This window comes from Pantherophis guttatus, chromosome 9, assembly GCF_059756535.1.
Source record: "Pantherophis guttatus breed Tessera chromosome 9, ASM5975653v1, whole genome shotgun sequence".
Lineage (NCBI taxonomy): Eukaryota > Metazoa > Chordata > Lepidosauria > Squamata > Colubridae > Pantherophis > Pantherophis guttatus.
Genome location: NC_142071.1, coordinates 19,034,767 through 19,059,115, shown reverse-complemented (window position 1 = coordinate 19,059,115; position 24,349 = coordinate 19,034,767). Strand labels below are relative to the sequence as shown.

The 24,349-nt window shown below is 41.2% G+C and overlaps 2 protein-coding genes across 8 annotated transcripts in view; one reads left to right on the top strand and one right to left on the bottom strand.

The window, feature by feature from the left end:
- Positions 1-722: 722 nt before the first annotated feature.
- FOXRED1 (FAD dependent oxidoreductase domain containing 1) lies at positions 723-20,263 on the bottom strand. Of its 5 annotated transcripts, none has more exons than XM_087876017.1 (12): positions 20,115-20,263; positions 17,700-17,887; positions 16,636-16,746; positions 14,590-14,708; positions 12,620-12,714; positions 11,274-11,375; positions 9,661-9,734; positions 7,132-7,292; positions 6,273-6,402; positions 5,065-5,169; positions 3,556-3,839; positions 723-1,175 (listed from the first exon to the last, which is right to left on the bottom strand). In XM_087876017.1, the coding sequence occupies exons 1-11, from the start codon at positions 20,119-20,121 to the stop codon at positions 3,585-3,587; spliced, it is 1,347 nt and encodes a 448-aa protein (XP_087732143.1). In that variant the 5' UTR covers positions 20,122-20,263; the 3' UTR covers positions 723-1,175; positions 3,556-3,584. The 5 variants fall into 5 exon arrangements, with proteins under 5 accessions (XP_087732143.1, XP_087732142.1, XP_087732141.1 ...); XM_087876016.1 differs by lacking the exon at positions 20,115-20,263 and adding an exon at positions 19,451-19,824 and having other exon boundaries at positions 723-1,331; XM_087876015.1 differs by lacking the exon at positions 20,115-20,263 and adding an exon at positions 19,451-19,824.
- Positions 3,828-24,349, top strand: part of SRPRA (SRP receptor subunit alpha) — a 31,682-nt gene continuing 11,160 nt past the window's right edge. The window contains exons 1-5 of one of the 3 annotated variants that reach the window (XM_087876013.1): positions 3,828-3,918; positions 5,356-5,492; positions 20,130-20,289; positions 23,414-23,497; positions 24,110-24,273. In XM_087876013.1, the coding sequence (XP_087732139.1) occupies positions 20,275-20,289; positions 23,414-23,497; positions 24,110-24,273 (263 nt within the window). In that variant the 5' untranslated portion in view covers positions 3,828-3,918; positions 5,356-5,492; positions 20,130-20,274. The other 2 variants (XM_034421919.3, XM_034421918.3) reach the window with 2 other exon arrangements.

Here is a 24,349-nt window from a genome sequence, read left to right as displayed (position 1 = left end):
TTTATATTGTTTTTACTTGTTTCCTAGTTCGATTTGATAGCTTATGAGTAACCTTGACTATCACTAAGTCTTGTATCTTTTTATTCTTGAAGAATGTATTTTATTCTCCTTATGTACCCTGAGAGCATCTACACCAAAGACAAATTCCTTGTGTGTCCAATCACACCTGGCCAATAATTCTATTCTATTCTATTATTGCCGGAATGCAACCTGCTGCACCGCAAGGCAACCTTGGAGTTTCGTTTAGGGTCCCGCAAAGTGGCGGCAGCTGCACCCATGTGGCGGCAGCTGCACCCAGCTGCACCAATATTCCCCCCCTTCCCGGATTTCAGTTTCTTTCTTTTTTCACGTTTAACATTTTTATTATAAAGTATTATAAAATACAAAAGTAAATAGAAAAGCAGTGGGGGGAGGGGGAAAGAAAAGTGAAGAAAGATATGAAAAAGAAAAAGAAGCATTGACTTCCAACTCTCCGTAACAGTAAAATAAGGCATTAACATGATCAAATCACAACTTTTTGCTTTGACTTATATAAACAAGTCATTTCTATAAAGATCTGCCAGTCTAATCCAGAGGTCTTCAAACTTGGCAGCTTTAAGACTTGTGGACTTCAACTCCCAGAATTCTCCAGCCAGCATAGTTTGAAGACCTCTAGTCTAATCGGTAAAACCTAAAGTCGGAGTTTCATTCTTTTCCACATCAAGCAGGAAGTTCAGAAGACATTATGGAAATATCAAATTATTTATTTTGTTCATTCACATCCTGGAGAACATCTATATGTGGTGGCTAAGTTGACAGCAACTTGACACCCAGTTGTGTTGTAATTTAGCTCCTATTTCAGAAGTTAAGTGGGACCGGCCTTGGTTATTATTTGGGATCACATTATCTAGGAATTCCAGGGTTGTTGGCTGCACTGGCCAGCTGGAAAACAGTGGCAACCCATTTCTACAATTTAGCTAAAAAAGCAGTCATCCAGGAGTTAAACTCAAATAAGATGTCTTAGCTTCTTTGCTAATGGAACATGCTTCCAAAATGAACTCTTGGCAAGAAATCTCACAAGAACAGAATGTGGGTTTTTTTATGGGAGGCGGAAGAGCCTCTAAAATTATATGTTGCCAAGTACGGCAAAGGAAACTTAAAGAGTATGTAAGTTGAGGATACATTCGGTGAGAAACCTGTAAGATAGAAAGGAATAATTCAAATTCTCTGTTCCAAAAATTCTACTGTGCCTCAACGTATATGCAGAGATTGCAGAATGAAAGGGAAGAAGTAAGAGTCTTAAATGCAGGAAGGCAAATTAATTTCTTAAACCTTGATCCTTTGGCACTTCTCTGAAAAGAGAAAAATAGCTATGTGAGATCAGTAAGCTTATCTCAGCAGGCAGGAGAGGGAAAAGATTAATTATTTGGGATGAATCTTCGTCAGACCAAAAACTGGCAGTCTTTCTTCAGGGCCCATGGAGGTATTTATCAGTTCAGTACATGGCAAAAAAAAAAAAAAAAAACCAGCTTAAAAAGCTATAAAAGAATTATTGACCCCAATTCACTTTGGTTGTGGATATCCACTGTATCATCTAAGTATGCCAAAATATTTATACAATAAATATTACAAAATAATTGTATGTTCTGCAAGGTATGCATTTGGAAATAATTTGTTTTATTGGCTTACACTGTCAACATTATTAAAAATTATTTGCACTGTGATGCACTAAACTCAATACATCACTATTCCATTCTGTAGTTAAGGTTCCCGAGTCTATGTCTAAAATCAACATGTTTTACCGTACATGATCTACGTATGTTAGAAGAGAATGCTGATGGCATCTTCTCTGCACCTCACACTATATTTATGTCCCAGTTGTGGCCCTCTTCCAAAACTCGATTAAAAAAATCAAATTAGGAACTTTGTAAGGGGGTTAAATTAGATATTTTAGGAGTAACTTTCAGTTGGAAAAACAAATTAAAATTTCCTATAGATTCGGTATACTTTTGCATATCAGGTACTGGAGATGAACTAGAGAAGGGAAAGCTCCTTAGAGTACAGTAGTGGCCAAAATTGTGGAAACCTTTTGGGAAAAGTGTATTTTTGAGGTTTGATGGCTAATAACACCACTTTTTGGGGGGAGTTTCAAGATCAATCATATTCCACTGTTGGAATGGCCTGGGAATAGCCCAGACCCTAACCCAATTGAAAATCTATGGAGCCAACTAAAGAAACTTGTTAGTCAGGAGCTACCTTGCAATAAAACCCAGTTAATAAACCAGTTAAACCCATTCAATCTTGGTTTCACATTATAACAGCTGCAGAACTAAAAGACTTGGTTCACTCCATGGGAAGACGTCGTAAGGCCGTGATTCATGCTAAAGGTTATCCAACAAAGTATTAACTGACATGGTGATCACTTTTGTATATCTCATTCTTTCTATGGTGATAATTTTTGTATATCTCATTTTTTTCTACGTGTTTCACCTTTCTTCTTTATACTGTAACTGTTATTCTAATAGCAAATCCTTCATAAAAGTTATTGCATTACATTCTTGATTAAATTATCTTTCTATTGATATATAATTTTATGGTACTGCTCCCCAAAAAAGTGGTGTAATTAGCTAGTTTTACAAAAGACACGTTTCCACTATTTGTCCACTACTGTAGTGTTTCTCAAACCTGAAATAATAAAATGTGTAGACTTCAACTCTTTTGGCTGGGAAATTCTGGGAATTGGTCCACCCATTTTAATATTTCTAAGTTTGAGAAACACTGTCTAGAATCTAGAGGAACCTAGCTGATGACTGGCTGCAGGTAAAGCTTTATCCTCAGTAACCTTCTATTTCAGTCCAGGACATCCCTATTCTTGATCTAAATTTTGACTTGAAGGAAGGAGAAGGGAGAGGTATTTAAGAAGCGGCCTGGTTCAGTCGTTTCCTTTTGTCTCCCTTCAGCCACAATCCTACAAATGATCTGGAATAAACCATTGCACTTCCTCTTCCTCTTCACGCTGACCTAAGCAGACGCCAGAGTCCTACTAAGCCAAACGGTGGAGGAAGAGGTTAGAAAGGGACAGCAGATCTTTTGTCATCTCCTTCCTCTTTCTCCAAATCCCTCTTGACACTTAAGCTCTAATGCACAGGAGAAATGACAAAGGGGAGCAGAAAAAGTATAGCTGGGGAGGGGAAAACCCTCTTCTCCATGAGTCTCCTCTTCAGTTTCCGGTTCCACGAGCTTTGATCACAGCAGCATCAGACACAACTCTTCAGTTACTCTTTGAGTTATTCTGCACAAAATGGAGCTATTCAAATGAGCCGCAGCTGTGCCGTATCATAGTCAGAGCAATTTCCTTGTGCTGCCGCCTGAGCATGTAATGCAGAGGCCTTCAAACTTGGCCCCTTTAAGACTTGTGGACTTCAACTCCCAGAATTCTCCAGCCAACTATGCTGGTTGGAGAATTCTGGGAGTTGAAGTCCACAAGTCTTAAAGCGGCCAAGTTTGAAGGCCTCTGATGTAATGACTAGGCCTGAGGATGAAAAGTAGAGGGAGAATAAACGACTAAAAACTCACTCTTCAAATGAATCCCAGCTTGGGTGGCTTTAGACTATATTTCTCTCAAGAAGCTTCTCTTCTTTGATAAGCCTGTCGAAGGAGAATCTCTCAAGGTTGATGGACTTATATTTATTGTCCAGAATGAGCTCGGCTACAGCTTGTCCCACCGCTGGGGCGTGCTGTAACCCATGCCCACTGAAGCCTGTCGCAAAGAAGAGGTTTGACACTTGTGGGTGCCTGCCAATCACAGGGTTCTGATCAAACGTATTGTAGTCATAGTAACCGGCCCAGGAACTTTTTATCTGCCAGAAAGAGAGATCAATTTCCTGTTAGTCCTGGGCCTGATGTACTGTACAATGGATTGAGAGACAAGTCTGAAGGGTAAACAATATAAAAGCCATGCTCCCACCCCCACACGTACCCCAAAAACCCACAGAGAGCTGGTTTCTTAAGCAATTGGTTGGCTGAGCTAATCCAAGTCATGTCAACAAAATACCATATTTTTCAGAGTATAAAACGCACCAGAGTATAAGATGCACCTTAGTTTTTGGGGAGGCAAATAAGAAAAAAGCTGATTGGCAGGTGGATCGCTTCCCGGAATACTCCCAATCAGCTGTTCCCAGAGGTGAACTGTAGCAACAAGTTCGTTGGTTGGGTGTTCCGTGTCTTGCTTTTTTTTTCAGCCTCTGAAACTTCTGAAACTCTGTTTCAGAAAAAAAAAAAATTCCTGCCTCTGAAAGCCTCCGAAACAGAGCTTCAGAAAAAAAGCCTCTGAAGCTCTGTTTGGGGGCTTCTTTTCTGAAGCTCTGTTTGGGGGCTTCTTTTCTGAAGATTCATTTCTAATGCTTTTTTCAGCCTCTGAAACCTCCATTTGAGAAGCCGGGCGGGGCTACATTCAGAGTATAAGACGCACCCAGATTTTTACCCTCTTTTTAGGGGGAAAAAGGTGAGTCTTATACTCCGAAAAATACGATACTTAGGTTAGGAGTCCAATCCTAACTTGCTGCTCCCAACTGAAAACATGCTTAAATAGGAGACACAAATGGAAGAGTAAAATAACACAAAGAAGGATCTGTTTCCAAACACTGAAACCCAAGGGATGAGATGTCTGGATGATCCTGTAAGAACCACTGGATTCAGATTCTTGAATCTTGTCTTTAAATTGATATAACCAGCGGATAAGCCTTCAGCTGTGCTGCGTAATCTAGAAGATATATTACCAAGTAATCTTATATGCAGTCCCGACAACAATGGTAAACAATTCTATAGTCAACTATATCAAACCTAAACAAAGTGTTGTAGCTCAAAATGTCAAACAGATTAACAGAGTTGGAAGGGACCTTATAGGTCATCTAGTCCAACCCCCTACTCCAGCAGGAGATCCTACACAATTTCTGACAAATGGCAGCAAAGGACTTTTTATCATGTCTGTTACTGTGTGCTTGGGTTAACTGTTGTAAGAAAATTTAAAATGCAGTTGTTAACTTTTCAGGATTTCTTTTTTCATTACTTAAATCAATATCTTACCTTCAAAGATTCAAAGGGCGGCACTCGGTAGGCAATCTTAGGCCAGACTTTTTCCTGGAAGAACTCAGGGTCTACTTCCAAATTTTCGATATCTGGCTCTTCTTTCTGAAAAGTAAATGCAGACATGACAACTGTATCAACAAGATGGATACCCACAAAGATTAAGTGTATTCAATCTGATTTGTACAGTAGTCCTCGATTTATGACCGCAATTGGGAGTGGAACTTCTGTCACTAAGTGAGGTGGCCGTTAAGTAAGTCTCACCTAATTTTACAACCTTTTTTGCTGCAGTTGTTAAGCGAATCTGGCTCTCCCTATGATTTTGCTTGCTGGAAGCCAGCTGGAAAGGACTCCAAGATGCTGCAACCATCATGTATATATATGCCAGTTGCCAACTGAATTTTCTTCACATGACTACAGGGATGGCCGTAAGTTATTTTTTTCCAGCACTACCGTAATTTTGAACAGTCACTAAACAAGGGGTTATAAGTCGAGGAGTACATGAATCTTGAATTTCTCCTGGAAAAGCAATCCTTTTAAGATAGGTCATCCCAAAAGGATAAAAATGAACTTAAGAACTTAAGGAGCCACGGTGGTGCAGTGGTTAGAATGCAGTACTGCAGGCTATTTCTGCTGACTGCTGGCTGCCTACAATTCGGCAGTTCAATACTGGCCGGCTCAAGGTTGACTCAGCCTTCCATCCTTCTGAGGTTGATAAAATGAGGAGCAAGACTGTTAGGGGCAATAGGCTGACTCTGTAAACCGCTTAGAGAGGGCTGTAAAGCGGTAATAAGTGCTATTGCTATTGCTATTGCTAAGAAACAATAGTGACTCCTGAAACAGCAGCATGAAGTTTCAATGGCTTTTGAGTATACTGAAAATTGAAACTAAAATCCAGGTTGCTCAAGAATGGTATTTACACTTTGAGGTGAAATTCAGAGCTTAGATTTAAATTCCTGCTGAAACACAATAGTTCCTGCATGGTTTTCTGGCATTCGCTTGATAACTACTGTTAGAATTGCTATTATTGTGAAACTATTTATTATAAAATTGGGACACTGGGTAGAAATCTGAGCACTTAAGAAGACGAAGGGCTTTAGAAAAGTCTTGATTCTTACTAGAACCAGACCAAATACACCTGTCACTTTGACCCTAAAGAATCTTTACAAACCTGGTAGAAAACAGTCCCAAAGCCCTGATAAACTCACTTCTGTTGGGCTTAAGCCTCCAAGATAGTTGCCACCTAAACCTTCTCTTCGGAAATACGCTCCAGTGGTGTCAATGAGGAATGGGCACTCCAAACCGGGTCCCTCAGGGCAGTGCCAGACATAGACATACCTAGGAGTGAAGGGATAAAGAGATGCTTTTGCGATATTTCATATCAACATATTTGCTTGTGAGTTGGAAGGAGAGCAAGAATTGAAGCGAACAGATGCAAAAGAAATAACAATACCGCAAGACACAAGACTTCGTACCATGTTAGTTTCACATGCAAAGGGAAACACTTGAGTATCATTTGACTTGTTGCTAATATATGAACTTGTCTTGAACCAACAGTTTTGCGTTTGTCTATTCTGGTACGGTTTATTCTGTCCGCTCTTCTCTCAAAGGCTACTTTCCTGGCATTGCATCCTTAGATCTTTTCAATTTCAAAGGCCAAGGATTAAACTTGGCAAAAGAGAGGCATGAAAAGACCAGTAGATACTCTAAAATGAGTTGTCTGCAAGTCAACTATTTTAGGCACGATCCACAGCATATTTAGGGGAGTGCAGTCCAAAGATGATAAGCTATTTAGCTAAAAGAGGAGGAAATTAAAACGTATCCTGAGCAGCAGCTGAGAAATGTAGTAGAAACTGCAATCCTTAAACTCCAATTGGAAACATACGGATCTCCACACCTTGCCAAATGCATGCCACCTTAATTGGATGTCTGGAGTCCCACAATAAACTATGCCAGAAACCTCAATTTAGAAACCTCAACAGCTCAGTTCAAACAATATAATAAACCCAAGTTTTCTCTTTGGGTCAAAAAAATACATGTTGTACCAGTAATGGAACTTGACCTCACCTTTTCTTGGGTTCTACTGGAAACTTGATCCCTGCTAGGATGTTTTCGGACGGAGCCCCAATGCCAGCCATCTCGGCCACTCTGCCTGACCAGGCTCCTGCCGCATTTACCACCATACAACAGTCTACCTTGGCACGTTCAAAACTTTCGGGCAACTGGACCTAGAAGGTTAAGGACAACAAAAGAGCCTCTGAAGATCTCGCGGCTCAGCTGGGCATGGGGGGGGGGAAGTGCAGGGATTTTTGCCACCGGTTCTCCGAACCACCCGCTGCCATCGCTACCGGATCGGGTGATCCGGTCCGAACTGGGAGCATTTCACCCCTGATCTGGGCCCACTGGAAGTAGGGAAACAGGCTGTTTCCTGCCTCCAAAGGGCCTCGGGGGGGGGGGAGGCCATTTTCGCCCTCCCCAAGCTCCTAGAAAGGCTCTGGAGCCCACTGTGGCATCACGTGCCAGGAGTGGGGGTGGAGTGGGGGAGTGCACGCATGCATGCACGGGGGTAGGCACATAGAATGGGTGTGGGCATGCGTGTGTGCGACCCCCCCCTCCCCTCCCGCTCCTGGCATGCGATGGCAAAAAAGTTAGCCATCACTGTCCTAGGTCCTCCCCCAATCATTGGGCATAATTAAAGAATAGATGCTGTCCCTCCCTTGTGTCACAGGTCATGTTAGCCAACCAAGCAGATGATGAACTTCTCGGCACTCCCTCCTGCCATTGCTAGGGCATGCTGACCCCCTCACAGTCCCACGAACTGCATGATTGAGATCCTTCCAGGGACAAAACTACCCAAGCCCAAGATGTACTCCATGACGCCCAAGGAGACGAAGGAACTGAGGAAGTACATTGACAAGAATCTAGCTAGGGGCTTCATCCAGCCGGCTAAATCCCGAGTAGCGGCCCCAGTCCTGTTTAAGGAGAAGAAGGATGGGACGATGAGATTATGCATAGAGTTTAGGGGAATCAATGGAGTGTGCATGGAGAACATGTACCATTCCCCCACCCATAAGTATGACAACTAAGAAACCAAGCAAGAAAAATATGGCTTCAGCTAGAGTCGTTTCAAGAGTTGAGACTGGGTGTTTGCAATTGTAGCCTCATCTGTGGATAGCTGTAGCTTTAGCCGTCTTATCTACTGTACATACACATATACATACACACAGAAACATATACAGGTAGTCCTTGACTTACAACAGTTCATTTAGTGATGGCTCAAAGTTACAACGGCGCTGGAAAATGTGTCTTATGAACATTTTTCAGTTATGACCTTTGCAGCATCCCCATGATCACGTGATCAAAATTCAGATGCTTGGCAAGTGGTTCACATTTATGACCGTTGCTGTGTCCCAAGGTCATCCCTTTTGCGAACTTCCGATGTGCAAAATCAATGGGGAAGCCAGATTCACTTAACCGGCTTACTAACTTATCAACTGCAGTGATTCACTTAACAACTGTGGCAAGAAAGGTTGTACAATGGGACAAAACTCACTTAACAGATGTTTCACTTAGCAACAGAAATTCTGGGCTCAGTTGCGGTCGTAAGTTGAAGACTGCCTATATGCACTGGTTTAATAATGTAAGTTGCCCAATGCCCAATTCTGAGTGGGGTGGCCTTTCAATTTCCATAGATCGATGATGATACAAATTGAACTAATAATGGTGCTGCATCAGTGGGCCTTAATTATAATTTTATCAGCAGCAATAAACAGACTACAGGTAGTCCTCAATTTGCAAACACAATTGAACCCAAAATTACTGTTGCCAAGCAACAGAGTGAATTTTGCCCCATTTTACAACCTTTCTTGCCACAGTTGCTAAGTGAATCACTGCAGCTATTAAGTTAGTAACCCAGTTGTTCGGTGAATCTGATTTCCCCATTGACTATGTTTGTCAGAAAGTCGCAAAAGGGGGAATCACATGACTCCGGGACATTGCAACCGTCATAAATATGAACCATTTGCCAAGCATCCAAATTTTGATCATGTGACCCTGGGGATGCTGCAATGGTTATAAGTGACCATTATACATCACTTTTATTCAGTGCCATTATAACTTCAAACAGTCACTAAACGAATGGTTATAGATCAAGGACTACCTGCACTGATTTATTACAGTGTTCAGCAGGCATTATTGTCTTGCCTTTTAAAATGCTTTGCGTCTTGTTCCCTTGAGCCATCGATGAAGAAAGCATCCAAGAGGAAAGCAAAAGTACGTTAGGTAGGCAGAAAATATATCATCGTCTTTGAACGACCCCATAATCCCTTGCTGGGTGGAGCCTGGGCAAATGAATGGAGCTGAGTGTTTTACTGGCCAGATGCCCTTCCTGTCGCCAATGCGGAGTTTTATTCAGCAGATATATTCTCAGTGTGCCCAAAGAGAGAAACATCTATCTATACCTGGGATCGAACTCACAGCCTCCTGATTGTGAGGCGAGAGCTCTACCTCTAGGCCACCACACCACTCGTAGGCAGAAAATATATGACTTTATGTCATTCATGAGAGGCATAACCGAGCCCTAAAATAATGACTCACATTTACAGACTGAATACGCGAGACTATACAATCCTGATCGTTACTCTTCATTTCATAAAACGCCAAGTTGAAAGCTGTAGGAGAGGGGAAAGAGATGGAGGAGACAGTAAAGCAACTGCCGTTGATTCATTCCTGAAATATAAGGATTTTTTAAAAACTTCCTTGCTATTTACAATATGATTATTTAAAACATATAACCCATTCTATCAGATTACCGTGTTTTATAGTGAGAACAGAACCCTAATCGTAAAATGTTCCTCTTACAAATGTTATTTAAAATAATATTTTTTCTCCAAATCAATCAATCAATCAAGGCTACTGAAATGCCTACATAAAGTTTTTAGAATGGGGTGGGGGTGGAGGTTAGGGCAAATTATAATAGTGCCAACACTAAATGTGGGTCTTAGGATATTTTGAAGTTTCTCTCCTTCCTAACTAAATGGCTGAAATTTGGCAAAGTGCCTTAGGAAATCTTAATTATCTTTTTTTGCATACTACCGTATTTTTCGGACTATAAGACGCACCTTTTTCCCCAAAAAAAGGGGGTGAAAATCTGGGTAGGTCTTATACTCCGAATGTAGCCCCGCCCAGCCTCTCAAACGGAGGTTTCAGAGGCTGAAAAAAGCCTCAGAAACGAAGCTTCAGAAAAAAAGCCTCCAAACAGAGCTTCAGAAAAAAAGCATCCAAAGCTCTGTTTTGGAAGCTTTCAGAGGCAGAAAAAAAAGTTTTGTCTGAAACAGAGTTTCAGAAGTTTCAGAGGCAGAATACCATTCTAGATTGAACTGAAAAGGGAAACAATAAGAGAGAGGGAGAAGAGAGGAGAGAGAGAGAAGAAAGGGAAAAGGAGAGGAAGAAAAGAGAGGGGAAAGAGGAGTAGGAGAGAAGGTTAGAAGGGGGGAAGAAGAGAGGAGTGTGGGAAGGGAAGGGGAAATAGGAAAGAGAAGGAGAGGAAGAACGAAGAAAGTAGGAAGTGACAGAGGAAGGAAGAGAAGGGGAGGAGAAGAAGAAAGGTTGTGGCAAAATAAAGAAGGGTAAATGGTAAAAGAGCAACCCCAAACAATTAAAAATTATAAATCAAAATTAAAAGATAAGATGAATGAAAAATGGTGGATAAATGACTGTACGTGTAAATATGTTTATGAGAAACAAAAATAAAAACTTTTTTTTAAAAAAGAATATAGAATATAGAATATAGAATAGAATAGAATAGAATAGAATAGAATAGAATAGAATAGAATAGAATAGAATAGAATCTGGAAGGGGCCTTGGAGGTCTTCTAGTCCAGCCCCCTGTTCAAGTAGGAGAATCTATATTATTTCAGATAAGTGACTGTCTAGTCTCCTTTTAAAAACCTCCAGTGATGGAGCACCTATGATTTCTGGAGGCAAGTTGTTCCACTGATTAATTATTCTGTCAGGAAGCTTCTCCTTCATTCCAGGTTGCTTCTCTCTTTGATTAGTTTCCAACTGACTCCAAGTATAGAGAACACTGTTTTGATTCAACCCATTAGACTGTCACCAATTCGGTTCCAGGTATTGTACCTTAGAAAATATTTCCATTGGCAATAAAGCTACATACTGGCTACAGCAGGAAGCACAAAGAAAAATGCTTACATGTCACTTCTCCGTTATACTGGAGCGTGCCCAGAGAGACAGCTTTTCTCTTGAAAGCATTGAGAAGAGTCCAGGGATCAAACCAGCCCTCATTTTCTAAGCCTGAAGGAAAAGCCAGAAGAGGATACAAGAAACATACTAGGAATTAAAAGCTCTGGCATTTAAACATAACAGCAAAGGCCAACTACACAAGAATTCTAAGCTGCAGCAACATAATATAACTGGTTGGGAATTAGACTGACCACAAACCCTGAAATGTGTAATTCATGGCTTAGTCAGTGCATGAATCCATCCCATTGTGCTTTGCTCAATAACCACATTTGAGATAATTCTATGGGTTATTAAAGGTAAAGGTTCCCCTTGCACATATGTGCTAGTCGTTCCTGACTCTAGGGGTGGTGCTCATCTCCGTTTCAAAGCCGAAGAGCCAGCGCTGTCTGAAGACGTCTCCGTGGTCATGTGGCTGGCATGACTAAATGCCAAAGGCGCACGGAACACCATTACCTTCCCACCAAAGGTGGTCCCTATTTTTCTACTTGCATTTTTTACATGCTTTCGAACTGCTAGGTTGGCAGAAGCTGGGACAAGTAACGGGAGCTCACCCTGTTACACGGCGCTAGGGATTCGAACCGCTGAACTGCCAACCTTTCTATCGACAAGCTTAACGTCTTAGCCACTGAGCCGCTGCATCCCTATGGGTTATAAGGAGGTACCAAATATTAATTTGGTCATGCATCATTTTAGAGAAGTAGAAGTTTTGATCTTTTTTTGCTAGATGAGTGACATAAAAAACAAATTCAAAGTCCTTTGATGACTCATTGATAAATTTAGTAAAACTCCTTGCTCCCAAAGTTCTTATCTGCAGGTGCTGAATGCTCGTGCTTGATCACGGATTGAAATATGGGTGAATTAATGAATAATTGGACTATGCAGCCTTGGCTAGGTAGTTTTAAGAGAAATAATTAGCAGACAGGGTGACACCAGAGGCCTGGGCGCAATACGTAATACCAAGACTTTCATCCCACAAAGAACACATCCCAGTTGCAAATTCAACACAGAAAAGTTTGTGTAAAGCAGAATTTGCTCTATTAACTAGTAAGGATTTGGGAAGAGTGAAAGTCACAAAGCCTCAGAATGGTAATTGCTTCAGTTGAACTGGGAACTGAAAAACCAGCTGACTATCTGCAGGCAGACTGCAAGTAGGAAAACAAAACTGGCTTTCCAGTTTTGGATCCCAAGTGATTTTAGCCTACAAAAAAGGAATCTTGTCTTTGGCCTGCAAATGTGTAGTCAAAATAGTGATGCTGCCATTTTGCTTTAGGATTAACAGAATTAGCAGTTGGTACCATGAGAAGCCAGAGCTACGCCATCAGTGTTCAACCATGGAAATTTCTTTTTCAGTTGTGCTGGTGAAAGCAGAGAGACAGCTACACCTTCCTTCCTAATAAAGGATAAAATAAAAATCAGATAACTTTCATTACAACCTTTAGCAACTCATACTATTAAAAATATTAATTTTCAATCAATGAGATCAATTTAAAAAAAGGCCCAAATCGGACCTTCTACTGAAAATCTACAAGGCGGAAAAGATATTTCTCCAAAATGGACAATTTGGCAGATAAAAGCTTCATCAATTCTACTGATGAAGCCAGCCATGCAATCTCATTAAATCATGGTGGACTAACAAGAGCAGCTGCCAACCTTTTGGGCACCTGGGACCGGTTCCGTAGAGAGAGGTTTTCCTGCAGACTGGTTTCTGGCATGCTGCACCCGTGCCAGTCCATGGACTGGGGCAGTGATGAAATGTAAAATTTGTTAGTACCAGTTCTGTGGGCGTGACTTGGGGGGTGCAATGTGACTGGGTGAGCGTGGCCAGTTTTTTTTTTTTTTTTACTTTTAAAAGCATTCTTTCTACAATCTTAAGAGGTTGCAGAAAAAAATGCTTTTAAAAGCCTCTGATGATCAGGCAACTCAGCTGAGATCATCAGAGGCTTTTAAAAGCATTTTTTTCTACAACCTCTTCGGCGAAGAGCATTTTTTCGGCTGAAGAGGTTGTAGAAAAAATGCTTTTAAAAGTTTTTTAAAAAGCCTCTGAAGATCACGCAGCTCAGATGGGCATGGGGGGAGGGGGCAGGGATTTTTGCTACCGATTCAAACAGGGAGCATTTCACCCCTGCTAGGAACTCATTTGGCTCTCCTCATGCCACTTCTTTCCCACAAGATGCTGGTTTCCTGCTTCGTTATTTTATGAGGCCTGATATCCCACTACTGCATTCCTAATAATTTTCTCCCCAGGGAGAAAGATGAGTTTGGTTGAAAAAGATGTTACTTGTGAAGAGTTTAAGACCAAAATTTTCCTTTAGAATTTGTTCAAAATGCATATGAGAAACAATAAATGGTGAGGACAAATTATGGTTTGCCTAACCATCACTTCACTCATTAATCGAAACAAGCTACTTTAGGGCAGGGGTGAAATGTAAAATTTGTTACTACCGGTTCTGTGGGCGTGGCTTGGTGGAGGGTGGTAATGTGACTGGGTGGGAATGGCCAACTATTTTTTTTTTTTTTGAACTTTTCAAAGCATTTTTTCTAATGCTTTGAAAAGCCTCTGCCGATCAGACAACTCAGCTAGGATCGTCAGAGACTTTTCAAAGCATTTTTTTTACCACCTTTTCGGCCAAGAGGTTGCAGAAAAAAATGCTTTGAAAAGCCTCTGACAATCCCAGCTGAGCTGCGCGATCATCAGAGGCTTTTTTTTTTTACTTTTAAAAGCATTTTTTCGTTGGAAAAGGTTGTAAAAAAATGCTTTTAAAAGTAAAAAAAAACCCTCTGATGATCACGTGGCTCAGCTGGCCATGGGGTGGGGGGCAGGGATTTTTGCTACCGGTTCTCGAAGCACCCGTTGCCATCGCTACCGGATCGTGCGATCCAGTCCGAACCGGGAGCATTTCACCCATGCTTTAGGGCCTTTCATACATGAATCAAGTCACTACACAGAATTTGAAACTAAAGTATCATCATCCTTAATCAACGGTTATTTTGGGGGTATATATATATGTGTGTGTGTACAAGGTTCTAGACATAATTTCTTTGTTATATTACTTTTTTTCCCCTTTTTATTATTGTTTCAAATACCACTTTTCTTGGATTACAGCAAATAAATAGAAATTTGTTATTAATATAAAAAAATGTAATCTGAGTAATCTAAAGAGACAACCACTGTGCCTGTAGAGCAAAATGTGGTAAAAAGAAGAAATTATTAATGCCCTGTTTTAGCACCTTTCTCCATTCAATCAGAAACTCAAAAGATCCCAACCTTTGAAGGTTTACATTCTCCTCCAAAATTGCAGCTTCATTCTCCGAAGCAAGAAAGAGATAACCTGAATGATTAAATTGAATATCAATGGGTGGTTCTCCAACAACACCAAGATGATCCTGAAATGAACAAAGGGATAAAATAAAAATTAATAAAAGTGTGCCTTTTCATGCACCTATATATCACACAAGGCAAATAACAGTTTATCTTTAAAAACTAAATTTTGCTTGGAGCTCAAAATGGGGGGAAATCAGAAATTACCTACTTATCTATACTACTTTTCATAGGTTTCTTTACTTTGGTTTTTTTTTTTTAAAGTATTTATAAATATTAGGTTTTTGGAGCACTAAACTCAAAAGATTTATACTTCTTTTTCGTATCAAAAAGACAATGCAACATCCATTGTATGGTTTGCATTTTCTGGTTATTTTAAGCATTAATTATGTAACTTCAGTAATTATTTCCACTTACTGCTTTATGTCTTTTGAAACCTTTGTTTTAAACACTTTTTTAAAAATAAAGAGAAATATAGCTTATAGATCAGTGATGGCGAACCTTTTAGACACCGAGTGCCCAAATTGTGCGTGTGCGCATGCCCAAACTGAAAGGTGTGTGTGCAAATGTGTGTGCGAATGCATGGACATGTGTGCATGTGCAGCAAAGACCATCTGGGTGGCGGGAGGCAAGGCATCCCAACATCGGCAGTGCGGTGTGAGGTAAGATCTTTTTCTTTCATGAGCTTCTGTTTCATTGTTTGCAGGGAAACAGAAGCTCACGGAAGAAACGCCATGGAGATCTGACCTGGGGTGATAGCACATATGCCAGCAGAGAGGGCCCTGTGTGCCACCTTTGGCACGGGTTCACCATCATGGTTATAGATTCTGGAGAAATCGAGATTATTTCACGATGATTGATAAAATCCTACAAATTCATACAAAAGACCCCAGGATGAGCTCCCCATGAGGTAGAGAGAAATCAGGGATTTACTAAGGCTATTTCACAAGTTCACATCATGCATTTGATAACAGTGAATATAACTAATAAACACTTGATGGAAATGCTTGCAGGTATAATGGATTCATATAATATCTAACCAAGCCTTATCTCTTAGCAATATATCTATCAAGAAGCAATATTTATTACTTCTTCCTGAGCGATTCAGCCAAATTGTTCTTTTTTTTAAAAAAAAGTTTTTTATTTTTTATACAAACATTTAATACATCTGTCATTCCTTCCATGTGACATCTCGGTGTTGTTTCCAATTGTTTTTCTTTTTGTTGTTTCTTCTGCTCCGTTCTCATCGAATCAATTACAATTCATCACTAACAAAATATTCTGATTATAGCATTTTTATACATAACTATTAATTTACTTATTTGTATCTCTTTTCTAACCAATAGTAGAATTGATTCCATATCTTAAAGTATTCTGAATCTCCTTTCTTTAATCATCAAAGTCAATCCATCCATTTCTGCACAATCTAAAAAAAATTAATTACTTCTCCTTCCAAAGGTATTTTCTCTGCTTTCCAATGTTGTGCATAAACAATCCTTGCAGCTGTTATTACATGTATAATCAAATTGCTGAGCACATTGTAAGCCGCCCTGAGTCTTCGGAGAAGGGCGGCATATAAATCAAATTAAAAAAAATAATAATAAAAAAATATTTTCTTTGCTAATTTTTTCTGGCAGGATACCCAATAGGAACAATTCTGGTTTTAAATCAATATGTTGTTGTATCATTTCTTCCAACCATATTTTAATTTTATTCCAATAATTTTTAGTTTCTGGACATGTCCACCAATAAGAACCTGGTAACTGCTGACATTTCCAACATTTAGCTGATTTATCTTTAAACATTAAACATTTAAACAGCCAAATTGTTCTTGATATCCAAGGAACTGCCTAATTCCTTCACTCATTTTTCTCTTTTAAGATTACCTGCGTACTCCACCAAAGGATGCAATGGGGAGAGGAGGTGGGAAGGCAGGGAGGAGGAGAAGCAAATGTTAGCCACAGAACCAAAAACTCAGAGTGCATAACATACATTGATTAAACGCAAGAAGTTTGCTGAGAAAGAGCTCATCCAGATATTTTCTTCCACTGAAAACTGCTGCCGTATCCCTCCGGCAGAAAGAACTGTGGATGCTTTGGAATACTGCAGGGAAACCAGAGAAGTAGCAAGGAGTTACTTAGCTATATTTAAACCTTCCCTCCCCTGAAGTTTTTCAGTCAGACAAATAGTAGCAAAAAGACGAGGAATAAAATTGTAGGACAAAATACTGAATTTGCACATATCGCTATTTTGCAATTTAATGTATTATTTATTCCAATTAATCAAGTGGCACTTTACCCCTTATTTACTGTATTTATTTTATTTATTTATTGGTTCAATTTATATACCGCCCTTTTCTGGAGACTCAGGGCGGCTTACAATGCGTTAAGCAATAGCCTTCATACTTTTGTATATACCTGCTTAGTAGGGCTTTCGCCCCCCCGCCCCCATGGTGTTCTTTTTTATACAAATTCAGTTTATTGCCCCCACAATCCGGGTCCTCATTTTACCTACCTCAAAAGGATGGAAGGCTGAGTCAACCTTGAGCCTGGTGAGATTTGAACATGCAGTAATTGCAGGCAGCTGGTGTTACTTAACAGCACTTTAATCTGCTGCGCCACCAAGGCTCTTCAAATATTACATTATTATCCTATCTTTTCCTGATAAAGTCTCTCCCAACTGTATATTCAACAACACTGAGATAACAAGCTGAGAAATAATATCGATCCAAGATGACCGACTAGGTTAAACTAAACCTTGATGCCAGAGTCTCACAAATGCACTCTGGAACTCACAGCCAAAGTGCAAAACCTGCTCTAGATTTAGTTAAACTATAACTCCCAGAATTTCTTCAAGTGGCCAGGCTGGCTGACCCTGGCTACAGGGACTTTTTCAACAGCCATTAAAGTTCTGCTGATCTAATTACTCTCCAACAGTAAACCTTTAGGAATAAACCTGAATATCCAGGGAAGGGAAATGAAGACAGCACTTCATCGTTAGATAACCCTCAATCTGATGCTTCTTTTTGTTTAAAAGGAACTGAGATAAAAACTCACAGTATTGTCTCTCTCAATTACCAACACTCGAATGGCATTTCTGCGTGTTTCTTTGACTTTCAGCCAGTAGGCAATGGACCAGCCTATTATCCCACCGCCAATGATCACCACATCGGAATGCTCAGGAGGGAGATCTCTTGTTGGAAAGAAGGGATCAAAGTTCTGGAAATTGGTCAACTTCTTAAATTCTGAAAAAGAGTGAAAATTAAACCAGGACAGCCATGTTATACAGTGTTTTGTGCATTCTAACAGCCATTCATGTCTTTATGCTCTTATAAATTCTTATATAACCTCAGGTTCACAAATTTGAGGCTCACTAATTGGACAGCACATAATAAATCTGTCACAGCGACATGGTGGCCTAGAGATGAAGACGCTCGCCTGACAATCAGGAGGCTGAGAGTTCAATTCCAGGCAGCGACAAAAAGAAAATATCTGCTGTGAACTCTGTATAGGCATCAGGAAGGGCATCCGGACAGTAAATGTTCGGTTCCATTCAGTTGCCCCACTTCAATAAAAGGGATTACAGGTAGTCCTCAATTTACGACACAATTAAAATTTATGTTAAGTGAGAAATTTGTTAAGTGAGTTTTGCCCTATTTTACGACTTTATTTGCCACATTTAAGTGAATCATTGCAGCTGTTAAATTAGTAACACAGTTTGTTAAGCGAATTTGGTTTCCTGATTGACTTTGTTTCTCAGAAGGTCACAAAAAGTGATCACATGACCCCAGGACACTGCAACCGTCATAAATGTGAGTCAGTTGTCAAGCATCCAAACGTAAACCATGCGATGCTGCAACGGTCGCGTGAAAAACGGTCGTAAGTCCCTTTTTTTTCACTGATGCTGTAACTTCAAATGGTCACTAAATAGCCCAGCTGCTGTGGCCTAAAGGTGGAGCTCTTGCCTCACAATCAGGAGGTTGTGAGTTCGATCCTAAGTAGAGGCAGATGTAGGGTCTCCTTCTTGGGTAGGGGGTTGGACTAGATGACCTGCAAAGGTCCCTTCCAACTCTCTTAATCTGTTAAACTGTTGTAACTCGAGGACTACCTGTACAGGGTTGTTAAAAGAAAAAAAAAATCAATAAATCAGTTTATTTATTATTTATTTATTGGTTCGATTTATATGCCGCCCTTTTCCAGAGACTCAGGGCGGCTTACAATGCGTTAAGCAATAGCCTTCATACTTTTGTATATACCTGCTTAGTAGGGCTTTTGGCCCCCCTAAGCGGTGTTCTTTTTTATACAAAGTCAGCTTATTGCCCCCACAAACCAGGTCCTCATTTTATCTACCTCGAAAGGATGGAAGGCTGAGTCAACCTTGAGCCTGGTGAGATTTGAACTCGCAGTAATTGCAGGCAGCTGGTGCTACTTAACAGCACTTTAGTCTGCTGCGCCACCAAGGCTCAATAAGTCACGTTAGATCTGCTGATTCCAAACACCTGGGGGGGGGGATTTCTAAATAGGAAAACCGAAGATGAGCTTCTTTAAGGGGGGGAACCCGGAGAGCATCCCCGTCCCCAGAGAAGTGCTGGCTGGGCAGCCCTGCAGAGCCCAGTTTGGGGGCTCAGCTGCCCCACCAAGGATCCCCCAGGCTGGGGTGACCCCACCAGGCAAAACGCTATTCAAGGTTTCAATTCCACGGTTTTCTTCTCAGCCTCCCCATCTCCCGCTCTTGTCCTCACAACAACCCGGACAGGTAGGACAGGCTGCAGGCGGAGAGAAGTCTTTTCCTCCGCCGCCTTGCTCACCGCGGAAGAAATCCCCGCCGCCGCGGACGCTGCTGAGCCGAAGCGGCCTCCGGGGCTCCTCCGGGTTGGCGAAGAGCCGCCGTCGCGCCGTCAGCAAGGGTCGCAAACCGGCCAGCGGGCTCCCTCGGCCGAGCATGGCGGTGCCCGTGTCCGCCCACTTCGCCCCCCCCCCCCGAGGCTCGGCTTGACTTGACAGGCGCCTCTCTGACGTCAGAGCAAAAAAAATCACGTTTAAAATCACCGCCCCCCTTCATCCTCCCTGCTCGAGGACCAATCGGCGGCCACCCCGCAACCCCGCCCCCCCCCCCGAGAGATCCATTCCACGCCGCTCCTCGCTGACGTGTCCAGGGAACTCCCCAAGCCCCGCCCCACTCTCTACGTCACGCGCGGCCTTCGGGAGAGTAGGCCAATTCGAACGTCTTTTCCCTCCTCCAACTCACTATTAGCTCCGCCTCTTCCTCTATCGCGGAGGCCACTTTAAGGCTGTCGTGTCCAACCCCTCCCCCTCCCCCCCGTTTACTTTTCCAACCTATCAATCCTTTTCTTCTCTCTCTATTTCTATCTCTATAAATTCAAGAGGGAAGGCCGGCCTATTTTGAGCATGTTTCCTTCCTGGAGTAAGCATGCTGTGTTTCGAATGACAAAACTCAGGATTTTCACTCACCCCTCATGAATCTAGGCCGTTCCAAAGAAAAAAGGAATAAGTGATAAAGGCGACGGACGTGTCCTGACGGCCGAAACAGCTCTTTACTTTCTATCTCTATGAGCTACGCAAGTCACGCCTCTCCCGGGGACGGGATCCAATCAGACTTCAGGGGCCCGAGATGCTTCCGGCGGATGTGAGTAGTACCTAGAGAATATTCTGACGTGGGTAAGGAAGTCGGGCTGGTTTCCCGGCGTCTTCGGTCCCGTCGGCCCCCCGGTTTCCCCCCTCCCCCCCCGGGTCAGGGCCCGGCGCCCCCGATCCCGCCATGCTCGACTTTTTCACCATCTTCAGCAAGGGGGGGCTCGTCCTCTGGTGCTTCCAAGGCGTGCGCGGCCCCGCGGCGGCCTGCACTGCACCCGTGAACGCGCTGATCCGCTCTGTCCTCCTCCAGGTAAGAGCCCCACCCCCACTCCGGCCCCCTTTGCACCTGAGGTCTTCGCGGGGGGTCGCATATTTCGTCCACGCGGGGTGATGACGTGGGTTGGGGGATGGGGGAGCCCCAGACGGTCTGGGCGGAATTCACGAAGGCTTCCCTTGTTAATCCTGCGATGGGAGACCACCAGGAGATCACAGGAAGAATGTAGAAGCGGGCAGCGGCCAAAGAGGGAGAGAAATCAAGGAGTCGATCTGGTCTGAGATCAATTAAAGGGAACTTTCATCTTATTTGATCATGAAGCCCCCCCCCCCTTTTTTTTGGACCTTCTGTCTTCCCCCATTATCTTCACTCCTCCACCTTCCCAGACATCCCGTCAATCAACCTTTCAGTCCGTTTGGCCCTTTTTAGAAGTCTTTAACGGCTTGATGCTACGTCTAGGATGCAGTTGAAATAGCAGGGTTAATTCATGACTTCTGTATAATGATATATAAATACAAGTTATACATAGTTATATAAACCGCTCAAAAAAATAAAGGGAACACAAGCAGAAGACATCCGAGATCTGAATGAATGAAATAGCCTTATTAAATACTTTGTTCGTTACACACAGTAGTTTTGTGTTCCCTTTAGTTGTTTGAGCAGTGTATAAACTACTGTATGTAAAGAACAAAGTATTTAATAAGGCTATTTCATTCATTCAGATCTTGGATGTCTTCTGCTTGTGTTCCCTTTATTTTTTTGAGCAGTATACTTATAAATACAAGTTATACATAGTTATACACTTATTATAGTTATATATTTTCCGTGCGGCTGTTGCAACAATAACACCCTGTATGCTTAATATAATTGTGCCTGAGTAATAGTTAAGAACACAGCTTGAATAAACAGGATCTTCCCTTTAATTTGCATGCCTATCAATCAATATTTTGAGTAGTTCTTGCAGCATCTTGTAATTGGGGCACTTTGTCCTAGGAGTCTATTTGGGACAGGCAAAGTTACCCAGCATACTGCTCTGTCATTGAGCCTACAGCAAATGTTACAAAGGGACTAGATTCTTTCAGTATGGTTTTCTTTGCTGTAGTATGGTTCTTTTCTTTCTTTTCATCTCAGACTAAACTAGCAGGGATTTTGTTTTGGTGGGATGGGTGGGTAAGTGTTCAACTGCATGACTATCATCTGTTTCTTTGTCATTCTTTGTGGCCTTTAATAATTATACTAGTTAACTCCAAGCTTCGCTGTTACCGTATCTGAGAGATTAAATGTGCAAGTGGCATGTTACTTTAAGCTATAGGTAACTAGCAGTTTTCAATTTATTCTTAGCGCCTAAATCAAATTGAAACAACACACAATGTAACATGTTTCATGAACCGTATTGTATAAATTTCACCATACTGTATAAATTTCAGTCAGATTATTTGAGCTAGATCTTTTCGACCATAGGTCTTCCCTCCTTCCAAAATATTCCTGTACTCAAAGCCTGCTTTTTAAGTAAGATAACTCAAAAACCTCTCCCCCCTCCCAATCACAACTTTGAGTACCAGATGGTTCTGAAGTCTTCAGGACTTGTTTGGCATTATTATCCATTTATATCTAAAAGCTTTCCTTTACCTGATGATTTCAAAATCTATGCTGATGAGTCAGATTGTACTGTGTTCCACGGGATTGAAGCTATCTGCTTTCCCAGGTCCCTTGCTAACAGGCCTTAAAAGGGCTACTTAGCAACTTCCAGATGGTCTTTTTCAACTTTGCATTTGCTGGTTCAGAAGGCATGACATTAATGAATTGGTATATGGTACTCAAGCATCTAAAACTAGTCCAAGATAAGTTAAAGATAAGATTGATAAGATTGATTTTCATTGATTTTGGATTTCCAGAATCTGAAACAACCCTTCTTGAATTTGTTTTTTTTATATTTACCATACTCAGGTGCCACTTCCTATGCTATGTCTTCTTAAAGAATTGACAAGAAAAGTAACAATAAAATACATTACCACAATGTGAGATTATATTCACTAAAAGAGGCATTTTCCCAACATTCATATTTGTGAGTTTTTAACGCATTCATACATTAAGCAGATCCCTGATCTCAAGGTGGAGAGCCTGGAGCAGTGCAGCACAGGCCCCACAGCAGAAAAGGATCGTCTGGAAGTAGCTGTGAGATGACTTTCAATGGTTCTCGACACACATGGTGCACTAGAAGCCGTGTAGCAAGAAATGCTCAAATGAGAACATTCTGTACTTTATCCTACTGATCTGACTTTTATTTTATAAAAATATTAATCTTAAGAAATCAGTTACCATGCAAGTTGTAATTGGGCTAATTAATAAGATTTACGGAGAACAACGTAAATTGGTTTCAACTAGATTCCCCAGGTTCCACATAGGATCACAGATAGGATCCCATTGAGCTGAATTCCCTTTTAGTTACTTGCATTGTCTTTGCTCTCCATTTTCTATTTTAAATTTATACATTGTCTAGGTTTTACATAAATTGGGTCTTTTAGTTTATTGTTTGTTTTCCCATCATATGTTGGCCAGAGAGACATTGAGTTGGGGAGCCTTATAAATCCAGTAAATCAATAATCACTGGGACACATGCAGGCTGCTCAACTGGCACTACAAAAGCTTTAAAACCTTCCTATGGGTCTCATATTGTTGAATGGATTGTGGTATACTTTTAGCAGGGACAGGTTGTATCTCTTGAAAACTAAGGTCTTGGGGGTGGGTAGGGGAATCAGTGTGCTTATTCAACCACTTGCCCATTGGAGATTGCCTCTCTCATGTTGGTCTGCACTCTACTCCCCACTGCCAAGAATAATTGCAGAAGCCACGTTTGACATGTAGATCTTGTGTTTCATTATGTTAATTTTCTTCTTTTCAGGAGCGAGGTGGCAGCAACTCTTTCAACCATGAAGCCCTTACCCTTAAATATAAACTGGACAATCAATTTGAGCTTGTATTTGTGGTACGTATGCTGTTTTGTGCTGAAAGAAAGAGGCTTCAAAAGCAAATGAATATTAAACTGAAATTAAAAAGTTTCATCATTATTGTCTAGTTTTGTAGAACAGGTGAAAAATATGTGGCCTTTTACAAGTGACTAAATTATTAACTCCTTGTAGTGCAGTTAGTGATGAAGAACATTATGAGTCACAGTTCAGCAACATATTCTTCCTTCCCAATGTTGTAATCCTATTGTGTTGAGGTTCACAAATCACACCATTGTCATGGAATGTTTAATCCTGCTTTGTCTGATAAACTATGGTTGGCTGGAACCACAAGATGTGACGCCAGAACCAAATGCATCTCATGTTTTATGGAGTCTGTAAGCCTAATGTGTCATGATAGCAGTGACTTATAAATGTTCTTTTCTATTTGAATCATTCATTTGTTTAGAAAGCACATTAAAAAATCTAGTCTTTTTTGTGTGTGTCCTTCTGCTTGTGTGAAAAGAAACATAGAATGGAGGCAACTGATTCATATTGTGGACTATTAAGGCAGAAGAATTTGCACATCCTTAAATATGAGCCCTCTTAACTATGTACCTTTTTTTCTTAACCACACGACTTCTCTTCTGCAGGTTGGATTTCAGAAAATCTTGACTTTAACCTATGTGGATAAGTTGATAGATGATGTCCATAAAGAGTTCAGAGATAAATATCGAAACGAGTTTCAACAGAAGGGAACTCTTGGGATCCTTAATGGCACCTTTGATTTTAAGGAGGACTTTCTACGTCTCCAGCGGTAACAGAATCATCGCTTTTATGGTCACACACGTTCTCCTGGTGTTGACTTATCCCAATTGCTTTATCTTTTGCAG